The sequence below is a fragment of the Lagopus leucura genome, unplaced genomic scaffold (genome assembly GCF_019238085.1).
Source record: "Lagopus leucura isolate 7727_CA_CO unplaced genomic scaffold, USGS_WTPT01 Super-Scaffold_100001, whole genome shotgun sequence".
Classification (NCBI taxonomy): Eukaryota; Metazoa; Chordata; class Aves; order Galliformes; family Phasianidae; genus Lagopus; species Lagopus leucura.
Window position 1 is genome coordinate 91,555,045 of NW_024962262.1, and position 20,130 is coordinate 91,575,174.

General features: G+C 38.5%; 1 protein-coding gene across 9 annotated transcripts in view; it reads right to left on the reverse strand.

Moving 5' to 3' along the window:
- Window positions 1-3,931: 3,931 nt before the first annotated feature.
- BBX (BBX high mobility group box domain containing) overlaps window positions 3,932-20,130 on the reverse strand; it is a 128,568-nt gene continuing 112,369 nt past the window's right edge. For all 9 annotated transcript variants that reach the window (XM_042867414.1, XM_042867413.1, XM_042867412.1 and 6 more), the window contains 3 exons: window positions 12,808-13,005; window positions 11,950-12,142; window positions 3,932-9,152 (listed from right to left, as the gene is read on the reverse strand). In XM_042867414.1, the coding sequence (XP_042723348.1) occupies window positions 9,065-9,152; window positions 11,950-12,142; window positions 12,808-13,005 (479 nt within the window). In that variant the 3' untranslated portion in view covers window positions 3,932-9,064. The remainder of the gene's footprint in view (window positions 9,153-11,949; window positions 12,143-12,807; window positions 13,006-20,130) is intronic.

The following is a 20,130-nucleotide window of genomic DNA, read 5'->3' on the forward strand; positions in this document are numbered from 1 at the left end:
CATGAAGTCCTGACTTCATCTGGTTCCAGCTAGGTTCGTTTCATTTTTACTTAGGAGGTCCCATCTAGAGCAGAAATCCCCTGGTAGTGTTTAGTACCTGAGGTACCAGGCCTTGAAACTTCTGGAAACATGCTGCTAAGCTGTAAGACCTCTCACAGCAGAATCATTTTAAGAACCCAGTCATGAAGACATCAAGGAACTGTTCTTCGTACGTGGAAAGCCTGCAGGGAAAACACCAGTCCTAACTCCAGGTGCTGACTAGGTGCTAAGAGCACTCACAAAGGGCTTGGAAGGAACATGACTGAGTACCAGAAGGATCTGACCTGAGCCCAATGGCTTCCTGCCATCACCAGGAAGCTTGACCATGTAGGACCTCCTGCCAACCAACACCTTGGCAAAGGAAGATCACCAGGTGCCCCCACATCACGTTATCAAATGCCTGAGCAGACAGCTCTGACCTCAGAAAGGAGTGAGTGCAGCTGGAAGATGCGTCAGTGTAAGTAAAAGCCATGCAGATATTTGGGTTTCCCTTCGCAGGAAAATACTTGGCTACAAATACAGTGAATGCAAATACAAGCTTGAATTTGAGCAAGGGAACAGGTGCCTGTGAAACATCTTCCCAGATGACCTAGCAAACTAGCCAAACACAGACTGCAATGACTGCACCTAACACTCTCAGTGTTACTTCTCCATATCCATGCAGAAGTAATAAACAAAATGCTGCAGACTAAAGTACTAGGTGGCTGCATTCAGCAAAGTACACTTTGGTGGTAAGCCTGAAATCCTACAGTAACTGATTTGGCTTTGGGGTCTATTTCAACGAGTTCCTCTTGTTTCACAGACAAATACATTGAAGTACGTATATATAAATACTGAAGTAGTATTTGTATGGAATAAACTTTTGGTATGGATTTATGCAAGCTGGATTTTCAACCAGTTTCAGCTGGGGTACAGACAGCTACATCCTGTGTTAGATTACTTCTGATGAAGACCTGATCTGCCTTCTGCCAGTAGGTAACAAGTGAAGCCTAGCTGAAACCTTCAGCACATTTTAAGTACAACTGTATTAGAGCTCAGTTTCTTACTGTTTCTGTGCCAAGAACAGTCCACAAAAAGAAGTTCACACTGAATAGCTGGTAGGCATTATATCTCATAGGTTTTATTTTTGAAAACAAAAGAAAACAGAACTTTGCAGCAGATATAGAAATGTTGTCTCGTATTTTGTTACTGAAGAACTGGCAGCTCCATGTGCTATATCACAGTTATGGTATGCTTGAGTAACCTTTCGTCTCACTTAATGCTTTTACACTTCAAAAAATATGGAAAAAAAAGTCTGCTTCAGAGCAGGATTAACTGCACATTAAAAAAAATGTGATGAGCAATGAAAATAGCCCAACAAACGGAATCAATGGAGAATGTCGTAAAGCATGTCACCTCAGGAGGAGGATGTCATTCCATCCCATGTCTTGAAAGTATCAGTGGGAATTTGTCTTACCTGACAGTTAAGAGAGTGTCAGTGCAATGCCAACCAGCTGCAAGCAGCAGTGTGAGAGCTGGGTAACAAACCAGGTCTAGATGCATCGAGTGGGCTGCACTATGCAGGTGTTTCCTTGGAAGAACAAAATGAGAGCAGACACAAAAACACGGGGGTCTAAGTAATGAAGATGACTGTATTTTAAGGTAATTTGGTAAGAAAAAAAATGGAATTGTGACTTCAGTGTCCCTGACTGAGCATACTGTACTGAGAAAAAAGGTATTTTCTAAGATTCCTTCCAGCTTTTTACTTGCTGCATCAGAGCTTTTCCCTCCCTTTCCCGACTATGACCATTGCATGGCCTTTAGCTCTGAAGCTCTTTCATTCCTGGTATTTCTTTGCAGACAGCTGATGTGTAACCAGCAAAGGCAGTGCAAGATTGCGTACATTTCTTCTTCCCTGAGTAAGTGGCACACAGCTGAAAAAAACAAACAAACAAAAAAAAACCCACACAAAACCCAAAAACCCAAACCACCACCCCCCACCCCCCTACACCAAAAGTAAAAGCTTCCCTTCTGCTGCTTTTGACCCAGAAGCAGATCTCTGCTTGCAAGTGAAGAACTGCTTTCTACTGGTGTCATATATTCTGTACCTGGGTCTTGTGTGATACGAAAAATGCAACCAAGGAATCTTCAGGTATCCAAGGCCAGAAAAAAAAGACAAGACCTCCCAAAGTCTAATTTTTAATCCTAAATAAAAAAGGTAAAATACAGGGGCAGAACAGAGTACTGGTTTAAATAAGCTTTGAAAGTAGTAGGGATCTTTAAATATGGATGATGCCTGCTATTTACTTTTAAAAGAGAAGCCATTGTGAAGAAGTTCTTCTGGTGTTCAGACACTGAAACCGTAGCAGGGGCTTCTTTATGTGAGATGACTTCACTTATTTCTGTGGGTTAGAAATGAGCTTTCCAGTTGTGTGAAGACAAAAATCCAGAAGCACACTGTGGAAACCTGGAAAGCTTAGAAGAAAGGGCAAATGGCTTTCCCCCAGTTTAACTACACTGAGTCCTGCCTCTCCCTCATCCGCAGTCTCCAGCTTCATGCCAACATACATTCAATGAATCCTGTGGCACTCGCATGGGTCTGCAGATCTTTCCAACAATGTCAAAAGCGTTGATCAAGCTCAGAAGTTTGTAAAAAAATAAAATGAAAGCTCCCATTATAGACATCCTTAAGCAAGAACAAATGGGCGTAGATTCTTTGCAAATGTGCAGTGTTTTGATGGTCACTGTGCAGAAGTTGGATGGGTGATCTGAAGGGAAACTACAGCTCACAGTTTTGGGGATCCATCTCTGTTTTTTGGCATCTTCCATTTTCAGGTGGAAAACGAGCTTGCTTCTTTTTAAGTGGAAAAAAAAAAAAAAGCCAACCAACTCATACTCTAGCTAAAAACAAGTTCTGAAATTCTACTAAGTCAGCCATACGTTGAAGTAAACAACCACTTAATAGTAAAGCAGGGGAAGTATCAAAGCAGCTCTGTTTTAATAGCATTTATTTGCAATCATTAGTTTTAAATGGGAAACTGTTTACAGGCACACACTAGATAACCAAAATAGAACGAACATAAAGAAATCTATTTGACGGTCCTTTTCAAATATTTCAAATATTTTATTAAATATTTTATTCAGGTTTTGATCACAGTTTAATGTACTTTAGCATGTTATACACATGACTTAACATGTGCACTTAATATCAAATTAGAGGTTTTTGAAGAAAGTACATTTTATAAATGTGCTTATTGACTTCTAACTACACACATCTAAGAAGGCAGTAGCTCCGTTATACCACTTATGGAGATGAACTATTATAAGGCATGTTTACACCAAGCTTTGGAGAGAATAAAGCCAAATACTGGGTCAAAATTTAGTGGAATTATGTATGAGAATAAAAGTTGAAGGACTGGGCCCTACAAAGAGATCACAGCAAATCAGATGTGTTAAAACTGTCAACGCAGACTGGTTATTAAAAGCAAGCACTGCTGAGAAAGAAGATTCTCACAGTGTCTGTATTTTTTTCAGACCTTTTTGAAAATTACACCTTATGGTGTAACGTGAAGGAAAGAGAATGAAATCTTCCAAGAAAGTTTGAAAACCATTGTCTGAGAAACCTCAAGTTGTTTTGGGACCTAACATGGAACGCTTTTATACAGGCAACATCTTCCAAGCCACTGCATACCAATGTGTGTGTGTGTGTGTGTGTGTGTAGGAGGTATAAACACACACACAGACACACATCTCTCTCCCTCTTGCCTTTGTCACCTTCAGACGACTGAATAAAGTGTAGCAGTGCGTGGAAAAAACAAGGTTAAAAGAGTAGGTTAAAGCACTGTATTCGGAAGCCTGGTTAGTTAGGCTGTACTGTGTGACAGCAGACGTGTTTTTGTGGTTTTTTTTTTTCCCAGTAGAGTACAATGTGGGTCTGTTGGCATAAGTTAACGATCAAGACCCAGAAATTACAACATAATTCTTAGGAAGAACTCAACAAACATTAAGGTATTTGCATTTGTTTTTAAAACTCTGTGTCAATGAAGGCCCTAGGTCAAAATAACATGCCTCCTTCAGAAGCATCACAAAAGCCAAAACTCAATTCTAGGGGCACAGTAGCCCCTAATCAGGGCTCCTGCACAGTCACACTGCAAACTACAATGCTGCCCCTCAAATAAGGATGGTTTTAGGCAGAAGCTCAGGTGTGTTGCTGAGTGGAGATCTCAAGTCAGTCCTTCCTAGATGTCTGCCTCAGAAGAATCAGTGGGGGAACATAAAACATGCATCCACTTCATAAGCTCCTTCGAAGTTGTCAATTCAGTAGAAAATACTGAGTATATAAAAGACTATAATAGCAGTTAGGTGAGAGAATAAATCTCTCTGTGCCTTTTTATTGGGAAATTCAGGAGAGGAGGCAAAAAAAAACCAAAACTCTTTCACAGCCTAAATGCACTCATTCTCATCTCTCAGTGTCCTGAAAATGACTCAATGTTCTGGCAGCTTTAGATGATAGTTTCATACTATGTACAAGGTAAGAAGAATGCCACAGATAGTACAAAACAGGGCAAAGATACCTACAATCTAGAAGTAGAGCTCTACAATCTAGAAAACAAGCATGGCAAACAAACAGTGTCTAATGTATGGTATACAACACAAAAGTTGCACAGTTATGTTTCCTTGCAAATGTAAACTCCAGAATAAATGTCAAGAACAGCATTTGGCTTACTGCATGACCACTGGGAGTATCTGAAGTCCACCACCTGATGAGCACAGCCATTCCTGCTCTTACACAACCCGTTCTACTGGGCCTATATCCGCAACTCCTGTGATTATGGCAGAGGTTCAACAAAAAATGCTCCAGCAACACAGTTTGGCTACCACTGTATATTCAGCCTGATGTTGTCAGATGAATGTTGCTGTTGGGAAGTAAAGCGTACAGCGATGTACAAATGGTATCAATGGCTGAAAAGATTAAACGATCAAGCCTGAAAGCAAATGGAAGATAACAAAAGTAGTCTTTTAGGAGAGGTAGCCATATTAGACTCAGCATTCAAAAAAAGGAAGTGCACTCAAAGGACCAAAATACATTACAAGATCTTGTACACCCATTATGTTTTTGTCTTTCCTACAGGTTTTTTTTTTCCAGAATGTACACACACACGCACACATACATATCTTTTTACCTAACTCCTCTTTGTTGCCACACCTTCACCATACTGAGAACAAAGGCCAGCTTTCCTTTTAACCTCTCTCAGCTGTCCCGTGCCTTCAGTCTGTTCCAGTACCCATACAATAGCTAACAGGCAACGGAATTAAATTGCTCCAATTTAATATCCTGTTCCAAATGACAGCATCCAAACTATAAGGCATTCCCTCGTTCTGATGCAAGTTACAACTCTCTTGGGTTTCTGCTTGGTGCAGACTGCAGAGTGCTCTTCAGCCTTACACTACAAAAGTAGATCTCACCCAAACAGTAAAGCACGAGGATGGAATTTGAACACTGATTCACACGCTTCCGTCTATCCCTTGTTCCTGCGCCCTTTTCCAACAACAAGGCTTACCACGTTAATTTCAAAAGTCATGCACCAATGCTATAAAAGAGAAATCCAAATCAACAAGAAACCTTTTGCTCATGACTTTGGGATACTGTATTAGTATAAAAGAGCATTCAGTCATCTTAAATAAATATACTCTATTTCTGAAATCACAGCACATTCAAGGGGTAGTTACTGCCGTAAGCAGAGCAATAAGTGATCTCCACGGATGTTTTTCATCGATTTGGTCTAATATCTGGAAAATAACCTACTGTGGGGATAAGAATCTGCATCTCAAATGTTCTGCAGAACGTTCTTCCCATATTTGCATACAGTACTAGAATAATTAAGAAGACATTACAGTATTTTCCTCCCAGCTGCTTACATCTGTAGCTTTGGCTACAACAATATATTCCGTATACCTCAAAACTATATATGAAATACCCAAGATCACTAAATAAATAAAAGCCAAGGAAACAGTACTGCATTTTACACTTGAGATGCGATTCCCCCACTCCCATGGATAAGTGATAGAGAACAACTAAGGTAATTGCTTTTTTTTTTTTTTTTTTTTTTTTTTTTTTTTAAAGAAAGATTTATACACAGGTTCAGATCCAGAAAATAATGTGAAATGCATAAATATTGATAGCTTTAGCTAAGTTAAAATGGGTTCAGTAAAGTATGATACAACATATTCAGAATAAACAAAGCAGAAAAGCATCATATTTTGGTTTGCTTGAGATATACATAAGGTGCAACAATTTCTTTTCTAGAGGCATTTGTGGACAATGTGTTAACAGGTAACAGTGTTTGCTGGTATACTGAAGTACACACAATAGCAATATGATTTTTTTCAAAACAAAAGCAGCTGAAATTAATAAAAATTAAAACAAAACAAACAAGGAAAAAAAAAAAAAAAAACAAAACCCAACCCCAATACAGTAAGATATTGGTCTGAAATTTTTGTTGTGCTAACAGACTTTGTTACCTGAAAATACTGATACCCCTTCTAGTAGATTCAGGGAAAACTCTAGCTACTGAAATCAAGACGTCACTCAGAGAACCAACAAAGGCAAATGCCTAGTGAACTATAAAGCTTTGCAGGATTTCTGCTACTCTCAGTGCCTAATCGCTTAAAAATTAAGCATATCTACAAAAAGGTTTATAAGTATCTGAAAACAGTCATATCCAGTAAACTGACCCAACCCTACCCCCTCTCTAAGGGAAAGTCAAGGAAAAGCAGATCAAGTAAGATATTAATTCATATAGAAAAAAGTAATTTTCTGTTTCTTTTAAAAAAGGTACCATTAATATACAGAAATATCTTCAGGAACAATATTGAAATTTAAATTGAGGAAGGATGGGGTGCTTTGACAAAAATATATCTACTCTAAAGGTTTCTAGAGAAATAAGTTAGTACCATTGTCAAGGTGAACGGCCTGCACTGTAACATATTTGGATTTCAGCTAATTATAAAGTGGTCCAAAACTCCAACAGCCACCTTGCTGTGACCCAACAGTTTAAAGTCTTTAGCTTTTCCTGTCTTGTTAAAATAACTTATAAAACTTTAATAAAATCTTATTAAAAAATACTGCCATAGGCTACAATGGCATTTGAGGGGCTCTTAGTCATATATTCACCTGAATTTTTAAAAAAGCCTTTTCACTGACTCATCGGCTCTGAAATTTTGTTGTTCTTTTGTAGTTGTTCCCTTCTTCCAACACATGCATCTTTGATGGTGCTGTTTTAGTGAGACTTTCCAAGCTGTCTACCCTAGTCAAACCTTTAACCCTTTGTTACAACTCTCGTGGTATCTTGGTATACTGTTTCCCCACAATGAACCAAAGACTTTCACTTAGCTACAACAATGAAAGGCTAAACCTAGCAAGCATTAATAGAGTTACTGTCCATATGGCTATTACATCAAATTAGTTACAAAATAACCCCAAAACATATTATCAATTCAGTCAAGTATAAATAAGAATGCCTGATAGAATGATGTAAACTCGCATCATTTAAAGACTTAATTCAAAGAACTTCAAACTCAATCTAATACTATCAAAAATTCAGCCAGTATGACGAAGACTAATATAAAATTATTGCTGGAGTCCAATTTGGTAAATTGTTGTGCTACAATGCAAAAATTAGGGAAACATCTTGTGCTATTGAAGAAGTACCCTGTTGAATTTGTAGCTTTAGTTTAATTACTAGTGATCATTTTGCATCTGTTGGTAGGAATCAATGCTTGGTTATACAATAGTGTAAGTCGAAATAGTGAAGACAGCAGGCCAAGTGATACAATTGGCCTGGCTTTTGGGATGCATTTATGAGAGCAAACCACAAAAATTCAGCATAAGCAAAGATAGAAGCTGGCAGGTGGATCTGTGGTAGTCTGAATTCAGTCAAACATTACTCTTCAGTTGTAGTTTATCTGCATAAAACTTTCCCCTTGACCAACACAAACTGTAATTGGCCCTTTATACAAACTCTGAAGCCGTCTGTGCATAGTAACTACAACAATGCCAGTGTCTTTAAAATGTAAAAGGTATGCTTATCAGAGTACATGTATATTGAAAAGTCATGCTTTTAGGTCTTTCAGAATGGTGAAATAATACTAAGGTCACTTTTGAAAAACATATTCGCAGTACTTTTTGTTTACAGGAAAGTTTCACCAAGTCACTCAGGTATCTATGCAAAAATAAAGGAACCTTCCAAGGCATTAAAGACAAGTCAATTCTCTGCAGTATTTTTCTTTTCCATACACCACTCCTTTTTCTAATGCACATCATCCTGGTTATTCAAAGCTAAATTAAAAAGAAACAAAACCCAAACATAGCCTGTCAGAATTTTTGCCAGTAAACTCTACCACTCTGGTGGCAAATATAAAAGTGCAGAACATCTGGACCACGTGGCTGCCCAAACACCGCTAACAATGGTACATCTGTCCAGGCTGCCTTGAGTTCTCTGGAACAGGTTTTATATTCATTCTACAATATAAACGTAGGCATAACCTATTAATATAAACCATCTTAGAACTTAAATCTTCATGTACAAAAATGACTAAGAATATCTAATAGTAACTAGTGCAGTGCGTCAGTGTTTTTGTTGTTGTTGATTTTTTCATTTTCATTTAACTAGGCATTGTATGAAACTAGTTGCCATACTCTCTGGTTGGTAAAAGAGATGCTGTGTGAACTAACAGTAAAGGCAGCCTTCTTCATATCAACCACCTATTTACTGTTTAAAAGCCTTCAATAGAAAGCAAGCTCTGGGATCATTCCATTCCTGTTCATTAATAGACAAATAATATCACCCTCCTACATACTGGGTTCCGATTTGAAGACCTGGCCCAAGTTGCTAATGTCTGGCTTCCAGTGAATTCTGGGCCACTCAGAGCAATAAGCACTTGCTTGCAGTCTATAGTTTCCATCACATGGACTGACTAGCTTCCCTTGGTAAAGACAAGGCTAGGATATTAGGTAAAGCACAATGTTTTACAATAATGTGGAGCTTCACTGGTCAGCGCAGGAAATAAGCACTGGAGCCTGAGACATTTCATTTGGCTGTCCATCATGTGGGAGAGGTGTGGCCCTCTGATTTCTGCAAAGAAGAAAAGAAACCTACCGTTATTCAAAGCATGGAAATGCTTTTAGCAGACAGGAAAGACAGAAATTAGCAAGTGATATAGTCTAGTGAACTCCACGCTGGCACAGATGTCCACATAGTGCTGGCTACTAACTGTTTATGGGTATTCCTGCAACATAAGAAAATATCCTGAGGACAACCTGCAATACAATGCAAAGTCAGACAAGTCTTGATGGTATTTGATTACACAAAACAACATAGATGGCCAAAGAGTAGGTTAAGAGCACACAAGTGCTGTTACACATTTTATAAGTGAGTGGTTTCAGCTCTCAGTAGTGGAGAGCACAGCTCATGTACAGCAATAGATGGCAAATGCACAGAGGCGCATGTCATGTTAGTGAGAGTCAATAGCTAGCTTTGAAGCAAAACAAAAATATACCTATCAGCAGTTACATGCTGGGATGACTCCAAATTTCATAACTTAACACTTCATCAGCCCAGCACATCTCTTTCATTACTTCAGCAGTGTTAATTTACAAATGATCCCCTGGCACAGGATATCATAAAAATACACCGCACCAGAATTACGTGCTGACAATCAACATCAGTCATTGAAGCAGATGGACCTGGGAGAACTCCTTTGCAGCTTGCCTTTTAAAATGCATGCAAAAGAACGTCACCGCCTGTTATCTAATTTCTCGAGTCAGATTCTATTATTGTTACATTATGTGTCACTTTGAGCAGTGAAAATCTGGAGCCTAATTCTTACTTACACAAAGGCTACTTTGATTGCACTTTGGCAGAGCTACAGTCTCCACAGTAACGTAGGTACCGACATGCTTTGCACACCTGTAGTGCAGTGAAAAGGCCTTGGTACAAAATGCAGCTCAGGATCACAAGTGCTTTAACTACGGCACACACAAGGTAACCAAAGCTAAACAAACATTCAAATGACAACCATGCTGTCACTTCCAGACAAGCTCTGATTACATTTAGAAAGGACTCCGGCTTCTGAGGTCCAAGACTGTGTAAAATTATATAATAATTGAACTTAGACTCTGAAAAGAACACATCAAGCAAACTTCCAATGCTATTCTTCTCATTTCTAGTTATTCAGAGATAAAGAAATTGCACAGATAATAAACAGTCAATGGAGTAGAAGTTAGAGAAGCATGCAGCCCATCAGATTCAGGTTTCTGTTTTGACTTCCATTTGACAAGTCTGTAAGAGACCTATGGCAAAGTTGTTACTTGGAAAGAGTTTCCCTTTTCATTTTCCCTAGTGATAGAAGCTGGAATTTGCAACAGTTGCTAGACATTTGCTGGTTTGGTGTTTTCAGGCCTCAAGGAAGATGCCACACTGCTCTAACTGCATGATGAGATGACAAAATATGGTTGTAGGTAAGGAAGACCCAAACAGAAGGGTAAGTAAAACATTGGTTCAAAACATTATTTTTAATGAGGAAAAATGAAGGAGAAAAAACTTTTAGAAAAACAAAGAGGACATCATCACAACTAAGTGAATCTTAGCTATGTAACTAAGTCACTCTTGTGCTGCTCTTCTCACAGCATTACTGGAAATCAATGAAACCACAAAGATGCAAATGAGAGCAGAACTCAGGACAGTGCTTCTCCAGGTTTCACTTTGTGGCTTGCAGCCATGGAAAATGACAAAAACAAGTTCATACCTTTGCAGTCTTGATAGCAGACTGCTGTTTTGCAAAACTGGGAGAAAAGTCTGGGCTGACTGTAGTATGAAAACATTTCCCACTTGAAATGCTATTGTGTAAGCAAGGTAACAGCTTCAGCAGAGAAAAGGTACCAGGCTGAGTTCATCAGAATTTCTTTCTTGGTGCCTTTCAAGCTTCTACAAAAGTCAGCGTTTCACATTAAGTCTGAATACAGGACTAGATTGCCCAACAGGGGGCACAAGATTAACAGTAGGTTGTGAGGCTGTGAATAGCGTTCATCAAACGCTGCTTTGTGGTTTCTTAGGTAGCCAGTAATCTGTTAACTACCAATTGCTCAGGTTGTGATGATTTCAGACTGGCCTAGATTTCCTTACTGACTTTCCACTATAGCAAAGGATATAGGCCATCGTATCTCCAACAGGTGGGAGCACATCAAAGGACAATACTGGATAATTAAGAGCTAAAGACAACTTGCTGTCATTCATTTCCTCCCACCACAGGTCTAGAATGCAAGATCTGACTGTGCCGGCTGAACCGACCCAACAGGCCTAAGAGATCCGTGCATTCTCCATATTATCTGTGTGGATGGCCTAATTCTAAAACTGAGAGGACCAGACCAAAGTAACATGACTTTCCAACACTCAGAGCTGTTCTGCCCTCAGGACATTCTGCAGATGCTTTTCCTCCTACACAGTGAAGGACAAGAGTAAAAATAACAAGCAAGCTTCATTCAGTCATGCTCAGTAAAAAACTGTGCTAAAGTTACACGAAATTCTCTGCGCAGTCTTAGGCCACAGAGACATAGAAAACAGTGTGCAATAGCTGTTTAAATCTATCATCTGACAAATGGTGACTGAAAATTAGAAACTCTCCATTATTAGCATCTCAAAGAGCATATTAAGTGGTTCATACACAAAATCTGGGAGACAGGTTTACGAAGGAGAATAATTTTACTGATTACTGAAATAGACTACAATGTCATGTAGGTGTCGACTTAACACTGGGAAGCCAGTGGTAGAAAACAGAGAAAGCAGTGGAGGAGGAAGCACAGGCCAAATTAAACACTATGCAATTCACGCACTTTCTGAACATTCTGGCATCAAAGAGAAAAGAAAATCATACCTGTGTACATTTTCCATTGCTGCTACCTCTGCCAGAGCAGCTAAGCTAAAAAATGCAGACACTGCTGGCATATCTGATGTAATACTATGATTTTCTTGTGTCTCTGCATTTCCGGAGCATTCACTGTTGCAATCCATTTCTGCACTTGACGCTTTTTGAAGACTGCTCTGTGGAAGATCTTTTGGCTTTTCCTCTGTAACAAAAGAGAGTTAAGCTTGCAAGTCTAGCTCTTACACTCATAGCAGCACACTGAGGTACTGACCAGTCCAATGTTAACAGAAACTTCACCATTAGGACTTCGATTTTGCTAGTAAAATTAATTCATGCTGCAACCTCTTCTGAACCAAGTTAATGACTGAAGCATACAAACGTTTATGAAACAGTTTACTGACTTTGGATTCAGCTAAACTTGATCCTCCAGGTCAGTCAACAGAGGTTGTGTCTCTGTGTATGTTTAAGATACAAGAAGTCCTAAAAGATTATCTTAACCACTGAGGCTTTTGCACTGCTTGTCATACCACAGAATTGTTTTTATGTCATATTACTAAGTGCGCTATGATTACTTTGCTGAGCTGGAAAGAAAGTATGAAATGTAACTGTTTTTCATTTCTCTTTGTAATCAGTTCTTAGAAAAATACCAGGGAGACAGATGTGGGCAGTCAAACAAATGGAGTTGGCCATTAAGGATGTAACCATTTCACAGTTGATCGATATCTGCATTTTATAGAATGATCTTTCTGAGCAGGTCTGAGAACATGCTGGCTGAACAATACTTTCCTAGTTAGTTGCTTCTGCTCTAATAACATCTCCTACTATACAATTTTAACAAAATTTAAACTTAAACTACCATTTCCTTACCCAGTGTCCCTCCTGCTGGTGACACGCGACCATCTGCTGTTCGAACAAGATGAGTGATCTTAGTTTTCCTCGCTTTCCTTTTCTGGCTTCCAACTAAAGGCTCATGCATCATCGCTGGCTCTGGAGTGTTTAGGGCAGATAAACAAATTTTATTCCTCCAGGCAAGCTCAATGGGATTTCTGTCTTCTGAGAGTATGGCTGAAAAAGAACAAAAATAAATTAATCAACATTTAAGATACAACTCCTGGCTATTCTCATTTAACATTATTAACATATGTAAATATCTACGTAACGTACTAAGCTTTTCCTCACAAGTAGTCAGAGCACAAATCGAGGCAAAATATCATCTTGATCCTGCAGGGGCTTGCAAAGGAATAGTAACATAAGATTTCCTAGGAGGTTCAAGTTTTTAACATTTGCAAAGCAAACTGTGAGACAGGAAGTAGCATTTCAGTTTGAGCACGTTATCAGACAGCGTACAACACTCTACAACAGAAGATACCAATGAGTAGCTAACAGACAAACACATTTAAAGAACAATAACAGCTAGGGTCCTCACATAAACTTATCTTAGCTCATAGCCAGACTCACAAATGGCATTCAGGAATTCCTGAATAACCCTCACACTTCTCTTTCAAGTCACTCTATTTCACCTCTTTTAAGCAGAAGGAAATGCTGCCTTCTACAGAACAATAAAGCTTACAAAAACCTAAAGGCAGCAAATACAACAGCCAAGCTAGATCACTCAAATACAAGAATGCTTAAAAAAAGAAGAAAACAAGCACAGGACAGAATACTATAATTACTACAATGGGATCACTGCCTACATAAAGTGAGAGTACAAATGGAACTGTTTGAAATTCTTTCAACAGTACCAGTGTTGACATATCAAAGCAGCTTTCCATCATGAAGTGGAAAACGATGACAGATTTTCACCTGACTAGATACTAACTTCACTCTTGTTCATGCAGAAATTGGTCAGACAGTAATTCAAGTTTCCAAAGACTGAGATCAGCATACAGTCATAAACTGCCTGCCATTTCCAGTGATTTAATAAATGACACTGCTGATACCACAGGATTTCACAAGATCATAAATTCAGTCTGGTGAAGATTTTCTCCTTTGATAAAAGCATTACCTCATTTGTGCTTACAGAAAGATAGGGTTAGCAAAAAAGGGAATGCCCAGGTCATTTCTTAGAGGCTTCCCTAGACTATTTTGAAACTGAGAGCACTCACGACATCTTCACTAAGTCCACAGGTTGTTTTTCTCCCAGATGCACTGCCTCCTGAATGATTACATAATTTTTCCTAACATCCATATCTCGTCTTTTCTGTGCATTTTCAACTCCTCGTTTTCTTTACTACTCGTCAGGTTACAGCTCATCTCTTTTTAACACTCATTTATTTCACAGTTGTTACCATGTCCACATTTCCTCTTCCCCACCGTTTCCTTCAATCTTTGTTCCTATTTTCAAGAAACGTTTAAAACCCATTTATTCACTCTGTGAGTGACAGGACAAGCAAAAAATGACATACGCAAAACTTCAGTCGGAATGCCAGCAACCAAAACCTCACAGATCACACACAACAGTCCACATTTAATTTTAATAATATTTACTGTTTATATATTGGTTAGATATGGCTAATATAAACTCTTTTCTTTCAGTAGCTTCTTTGATTGCTAACTATGAGACTGGGAGCGGGCTGAAGAGAAAGCTATAACACAATTTTGTTCTGCAATCCGCTGCCCTTTGCTTTCATGGAAAGGAACTGTGTTTTACTTTTAATGTCTTATAGCAAAAGAATATGAACAGATCTAGTGTATATGTATAAAAGCATCTGGAACTGTTACAAAACTTAATGAATACTCTTGAATCCATCTCTGTGCTTTCCCTCATAAACCATTTTTGGATTTATGCGTGTTTCTTATTTTGAAAAATGCACAGCACTTCAGTGAGCTTTCCTCAGAGTTTACCCATAAATACTGACACTCTGCAGAGCAGAGTTTGGTTGTAAAACTTTTTCTTTTATTAAAGAGTACGTGAGTGATTGCAATAACATCTGTCCAAAAGCAGTACAATTAAGAAGAAGCACTAGTGACTATAAATGCGACTTCCAAGTAATTCAATTTACCTAATAGTGAGATGTTCAGATAAGCTTATTGCACTGACTGGGGCCAAAATCTTAATTGGAATGTATAATTAAACAGGCAGCTTTATCTCTAGATTTCTAATTTAGGAATTCAAAAGCGTTGATTATGTATTAATGTAATGGCTTGGTTGTAGCCCAACTGTATTTGTTAATTCTGATTCAGGGATTTGCTCTAATTAGATACTACTTTGACAATGCTGTTTAATTCTAAGGTTGAGTTTATAATGGCTTTAATTTTAGCAATGCAAATTTTTTTTTTTTTTTTTAAACATTTGATAAAACCATTAAAGACATGATTTCAAATCATGAACATCTGAAAGAAAGGAACTTGGTTATGTTTTCAGTTAAATGTGTATTATCTTATGAGCTATGCCAGGTCACTGGGAATTATCTCGATCGGTAAATACAATAGACAGTTCTTATTAAAATTCATGTTTTATTTTACACACTGCATCCATCAAAAAACTTCCAGAAAATATCAAGTCTTGAAAGGTATAAAATAAATAAATAAAAAATTAAAAAAAAAAACTTAAAAAGGCAGTAGTTAACATTATTAAAGACATAAAATGGTTAAAAAAAAAAATTGCAACAGATTAGGATAAAGCAGTACATCATATCTTAAGTGTTTCACTAAGAAACAGCAGAAGGTGACTGACAAATTCAGGATTAAATGTATCCTCTCCTAGTTTTAAGGTAACTCAAGTCTTTAAAAGGAGACTTGGAGTCCTCTATAATTATTCACTTAGCTTAGGAGAGCTAACATTTCACTGTAAAATTGCTGCCATGCATTTTGAATGAGAAAGGAATAAAAATGAAAAGTGAATGAGTGGGGTTTTGTGTTTCTTCCCCCACCCTTTCAGGTGAAAAGAGTGGGTGCTGAAGGGAAGAGTTGCTTTCCTCAAGAGGATTTTTCTACTTTTCTTGGTGGAAGTTAGGTTAAGAGATTATTTCATTGCTTTCTTTACACATTATTTATTCAAACAGAAATCAAACCAAACTCAGAGGAAATTATACAAAATTAAAGGCTCTCAAGAATATTTGCACTGAACTTGAGACGAACAACAGGACGGCAAAGCGAGGTGCAAAGGTCCTCATTCTGCACTGCTTTCAAGAAAATCAGTACCCCGCTGCTTCCACTGACAAAGATGTGTCTGTTTGGATGCTTTAAATCAAGCCTTTGATTCGCAGTGCTGAAATGACAGGGCTAAACAAGTTTAATTCCCTATTTTTTAGTCATTTCTGGAATCCATTTTGTATCCCCCTTCTGCTTCCACGCTCTCCTACCTGCGTGAGCAGTGTAGAACTCACCTAATTTTCAGGAGAATGCTTTCTAGAAATGAAATAAGGGTCTGTTCTACTGTTCAGTCCTACAAACATTTCTGTGGTTAGCTTACTACGTGACAGTAGAGCACGCAGAACTTGGGGACTATTTTTTGCAAGAGGAGTTGAGCACATGATATGAAAATCTGGTATACTTACATTGTGGTCACAAAAATGACTTAGAAAAAAAAGCACCTGGAGCTGTATGCCAGATGGTTTCCTGAGCTAGATTTGTTTAAAGTTAGCATGGACCATTTACCCTACTCTGCAGTTCTACAGAGTACATGAAGTCTTCTTATTGCCTCCATCTATGGTTGGTTCTTTCTTGCATTATAGAGTGCAAGCTGCAGCACACCAGAACACAAGTCTAACACAACAGAAAAGAAACTGGCATAGCTCCAACTCAAGTCTTACACATACGGAAAAAAAAACCCCACCAATATCAATGAAGAGAAAAAGTGAGGATTTAAAAGATGCAACTCACTGCCCTCATTTTGCTCGTTTTTATCAACTCTCAGTACTTCTGTAAAGCTTGCCACCAGAGATTGGAACTTCCTTGTTAATCCTGATTTTGATGCTGCAGTATAATAGTATGCAATCAGAGCAAAACCAGCTAAGGTGGTATCAAGAACACTGATGAACATCTTTACCTCATCTCTTTTCTAATGCCATACTGAACAAGAATAAGACAAGACAGATCTCCCTTTGAGAAGTGCTAGTGCCAAAACCGCACTCAAACCACAAAGGCAGGTCTACAATAACAACGCTCTATTCAAGAGCCCACTCAACAGCTACTGGTCTCACTCAAAACTGAAGACATATTCATCATCTGCCTTTGTGACCATAAAATGACAAAGCAACTCAGCACACCACAGAAACTGTGTCAGTAAGGCACCAGGTAGATAAAAAATGATTTCTTCAACATCTGTTAACAGCAGCTGTAGCAGTTCTCAAGCTGTCAAAGATGAAGGCAGTGTGACCCCTGCTGACAGCAACACTTACAGGTGTCTCCTTTCCAGCTATCAGAATACCCAAGTCTCTCCTTCCTCCAGCAAAATTAACTTCATAAAAACCATAACATATACATACTTGTGACTCACCAGAAGTACAAAATAACCAAAATAACTAAGCCCTCGTTTATTTTTTAACTCAAATAAAACACACAGGGATTCCCAGCTTGACGCTTCTGAACGTGGGATAGTTCTTGGATTCAAAGAGTTTAGGGTCACACTGCCAAGGAATTCATGAAACTGTGATGTATGATGTACATCAAGATCATACTGAGACTGCATTAGGCTGATAACTGTTCCTCACTGTGCAGTTATGGTAGCCAAGACCCCAAATTTTCACCACTTTAACTCAGAAAATACAATTCCCCTTGAACATTTGTGTGTGTGTGTGTATATATATATATATATATATATATATATATCAATGTCTTTCCTTTGATGATTTCCATGTGGGCTGTGTAAGACTGGTAGGTTCAAGCTTCTCATGCCTTTCTTCAGTCTTGGGATGAGCTTAGCAAACTGGCCCTGCTCCAGCAAATGCATAGACACGTCCTTAATGTTTAGACACTATGATACTATTCACATTCTCAATTTCCTGGGGCATGCCGCTGTTGTACTGGAATAAGGCCAGGGTATTCAACACTTGTCAAGCTTTAATCTTTGATCATAGTGCATACTTCATTTTATACCAAAACAGGCTGGTTTCTTTTAATCAAATAGGTTTTTGTGTAAACACTTCATGTTTTATCTACAGATATTTTTTTACTTTATCTTGTATTAAACGCTTCTATTTCTTTTCCTATAGGATAATTTTAATACTGCTTTTTAATGTTAGATCTTAATCTTACTTAAACTAATTTATCTCTGTGGTCTATTAATAATTAAGACACAAAAATTTGACTGGCACCCAGTGATAACGTGTGGTGATATCTTTCTCACTCTGGCGCGGAAGCATGATAGTTACTTTTTATGAGCAACTCCCACAACATGTTTGTTATGCAAATCCCATGAAAAAAACATAAGTAATTTAAAAATGTTTGCATTGCTGGATGCAGAAGAGCTGGCACAGCCTATAAGGGAAAACAGTGCAAGTGCACCACAGAGGATACAAAACACAGCATCAGGAAAGGAGAGCAAATGACACAGCTAAGCCTTAGGGAAAGGGATCAAGCATAAAGATCCTGGAGAAGCTGTCATTTTATTATCTTAAAATGGGATACACGTGGAGTGGGAAAAAAAAAATAAATGGAAGAAATTAATAGAGTCTTATAAATGAGTGACCACAGAGGCCCTGCTACACTACCGGGATGATATGGGAGGGTACTCTACTCCAAGATCTGGATATCATGGAGTAGGGGGAAAAAAAAGATTAAAAAAAAAAACAACAACACAGGCCTTGGAAAACAGACTTAGTTATAACTGTGTACACTCAGTACACATAAAAATGATCCTAGAAGTTATGAGGTGTAGGTAAGTAGGACCAGAATGCTGTAGCAAGAAAAAGACTTTGGAGATCTACTAGCAGGATAGAGGACTGAGGAAGTCCCAAGCAGAATTTAAACTGTAGATGTTATCTTCAACCTAAGGGGAAACAGGAAGCTGTTAAGACTTCTGCAGAGGGAGGGTTGGTTCAGGGTTGGCAGAACTATTTCTGAGAACTGGTGCAGAAACCAGCTTTCAAGCTCTGACCAGCTGCAGTCTGCAGAGCTCTAGACAGATGGAAATCAGAGAGGAAGGAGCAAACAACATGAATAAATGGTCTGACCAAGTGCAAACAATCTGGTCTCTTATGTAGAAAGGGATGGAGATAAGGCAAACCAAAGGACTAGAGAGCTATGAGCAGTGGAAGACAAAAATAGTTCAGGGCCAAATACAGAACTGCCCATGCTTTGCCAGCTCTGCTGCATAGAGTGTAGAACAGGGAAATTGTAATTGGAGATACCAAATAGCAGCAAAACAGTATCATACTGGAATATTATAATGTGATCAACTAGAGCCAGGAGCTAGTGGAATCAAAACAGACAGGGTCATAAGGGATCAAAGCAATCAAATACCAGAGAGCTGAGTAGCCTCTGCCTAGAAGCATTACCCAAGACTGAATTCAGAGAGCATACGGCTCTAAACCTTAACTAAGTAATTCACTACCAGTACCTTTGTCCGGAACATTAAGCTTCTTCTTTTTGTGCTTATATTTGCTGACAATTTTGGGGAAAAAGTTCTTTCTCTTAGACTGGACTGAACCTACAGACAACATTAATAATACATACTTTTAATTAGCAGTTTGAAAAAAAAAAACTATAACATTACAGTATCTATTATAAAACCTCTAATTCCACTAATGCAGGACACCATTTCATAGGGAAGCACAATAGAGAAAGTCTCCATTATGACTCCTGGAGGCTTTTTGTGGGCTTCAGTAGGCTGTACTTCAACTCATCAGCTTTTAATGCTTAAGGGTCCCAAAGCATTGTGAAGAATGACCACTTGAAACTTTGCCATACCATAAAACAAAAGTTTTGCTTGTTTGAAGACATGCTCCCTTTTGGATGTATACTGGGGTGGAGGTAACTTTCTTCACAGCAGCCCATACCGTGCTGTTTTAAATTGGTGACCAAAACTGTGTTGCTAACACTCCACTGTTTCAGTCGTTATTGAACACAGTGCTTGCATCTAGGCCTTGTGTTTTCAAACTCCCCACTAAGGAGGCTGGAAGTGAACAAGAGGGAGGTTGATAGAGGACACAGACATGATAGTTGACCCTAACAAACCAAAAAGATGTTTCATACCATGTTTCATCACATTAAACAGTACAACCGGGGACAGGTTTCCAAAGTAGCTGT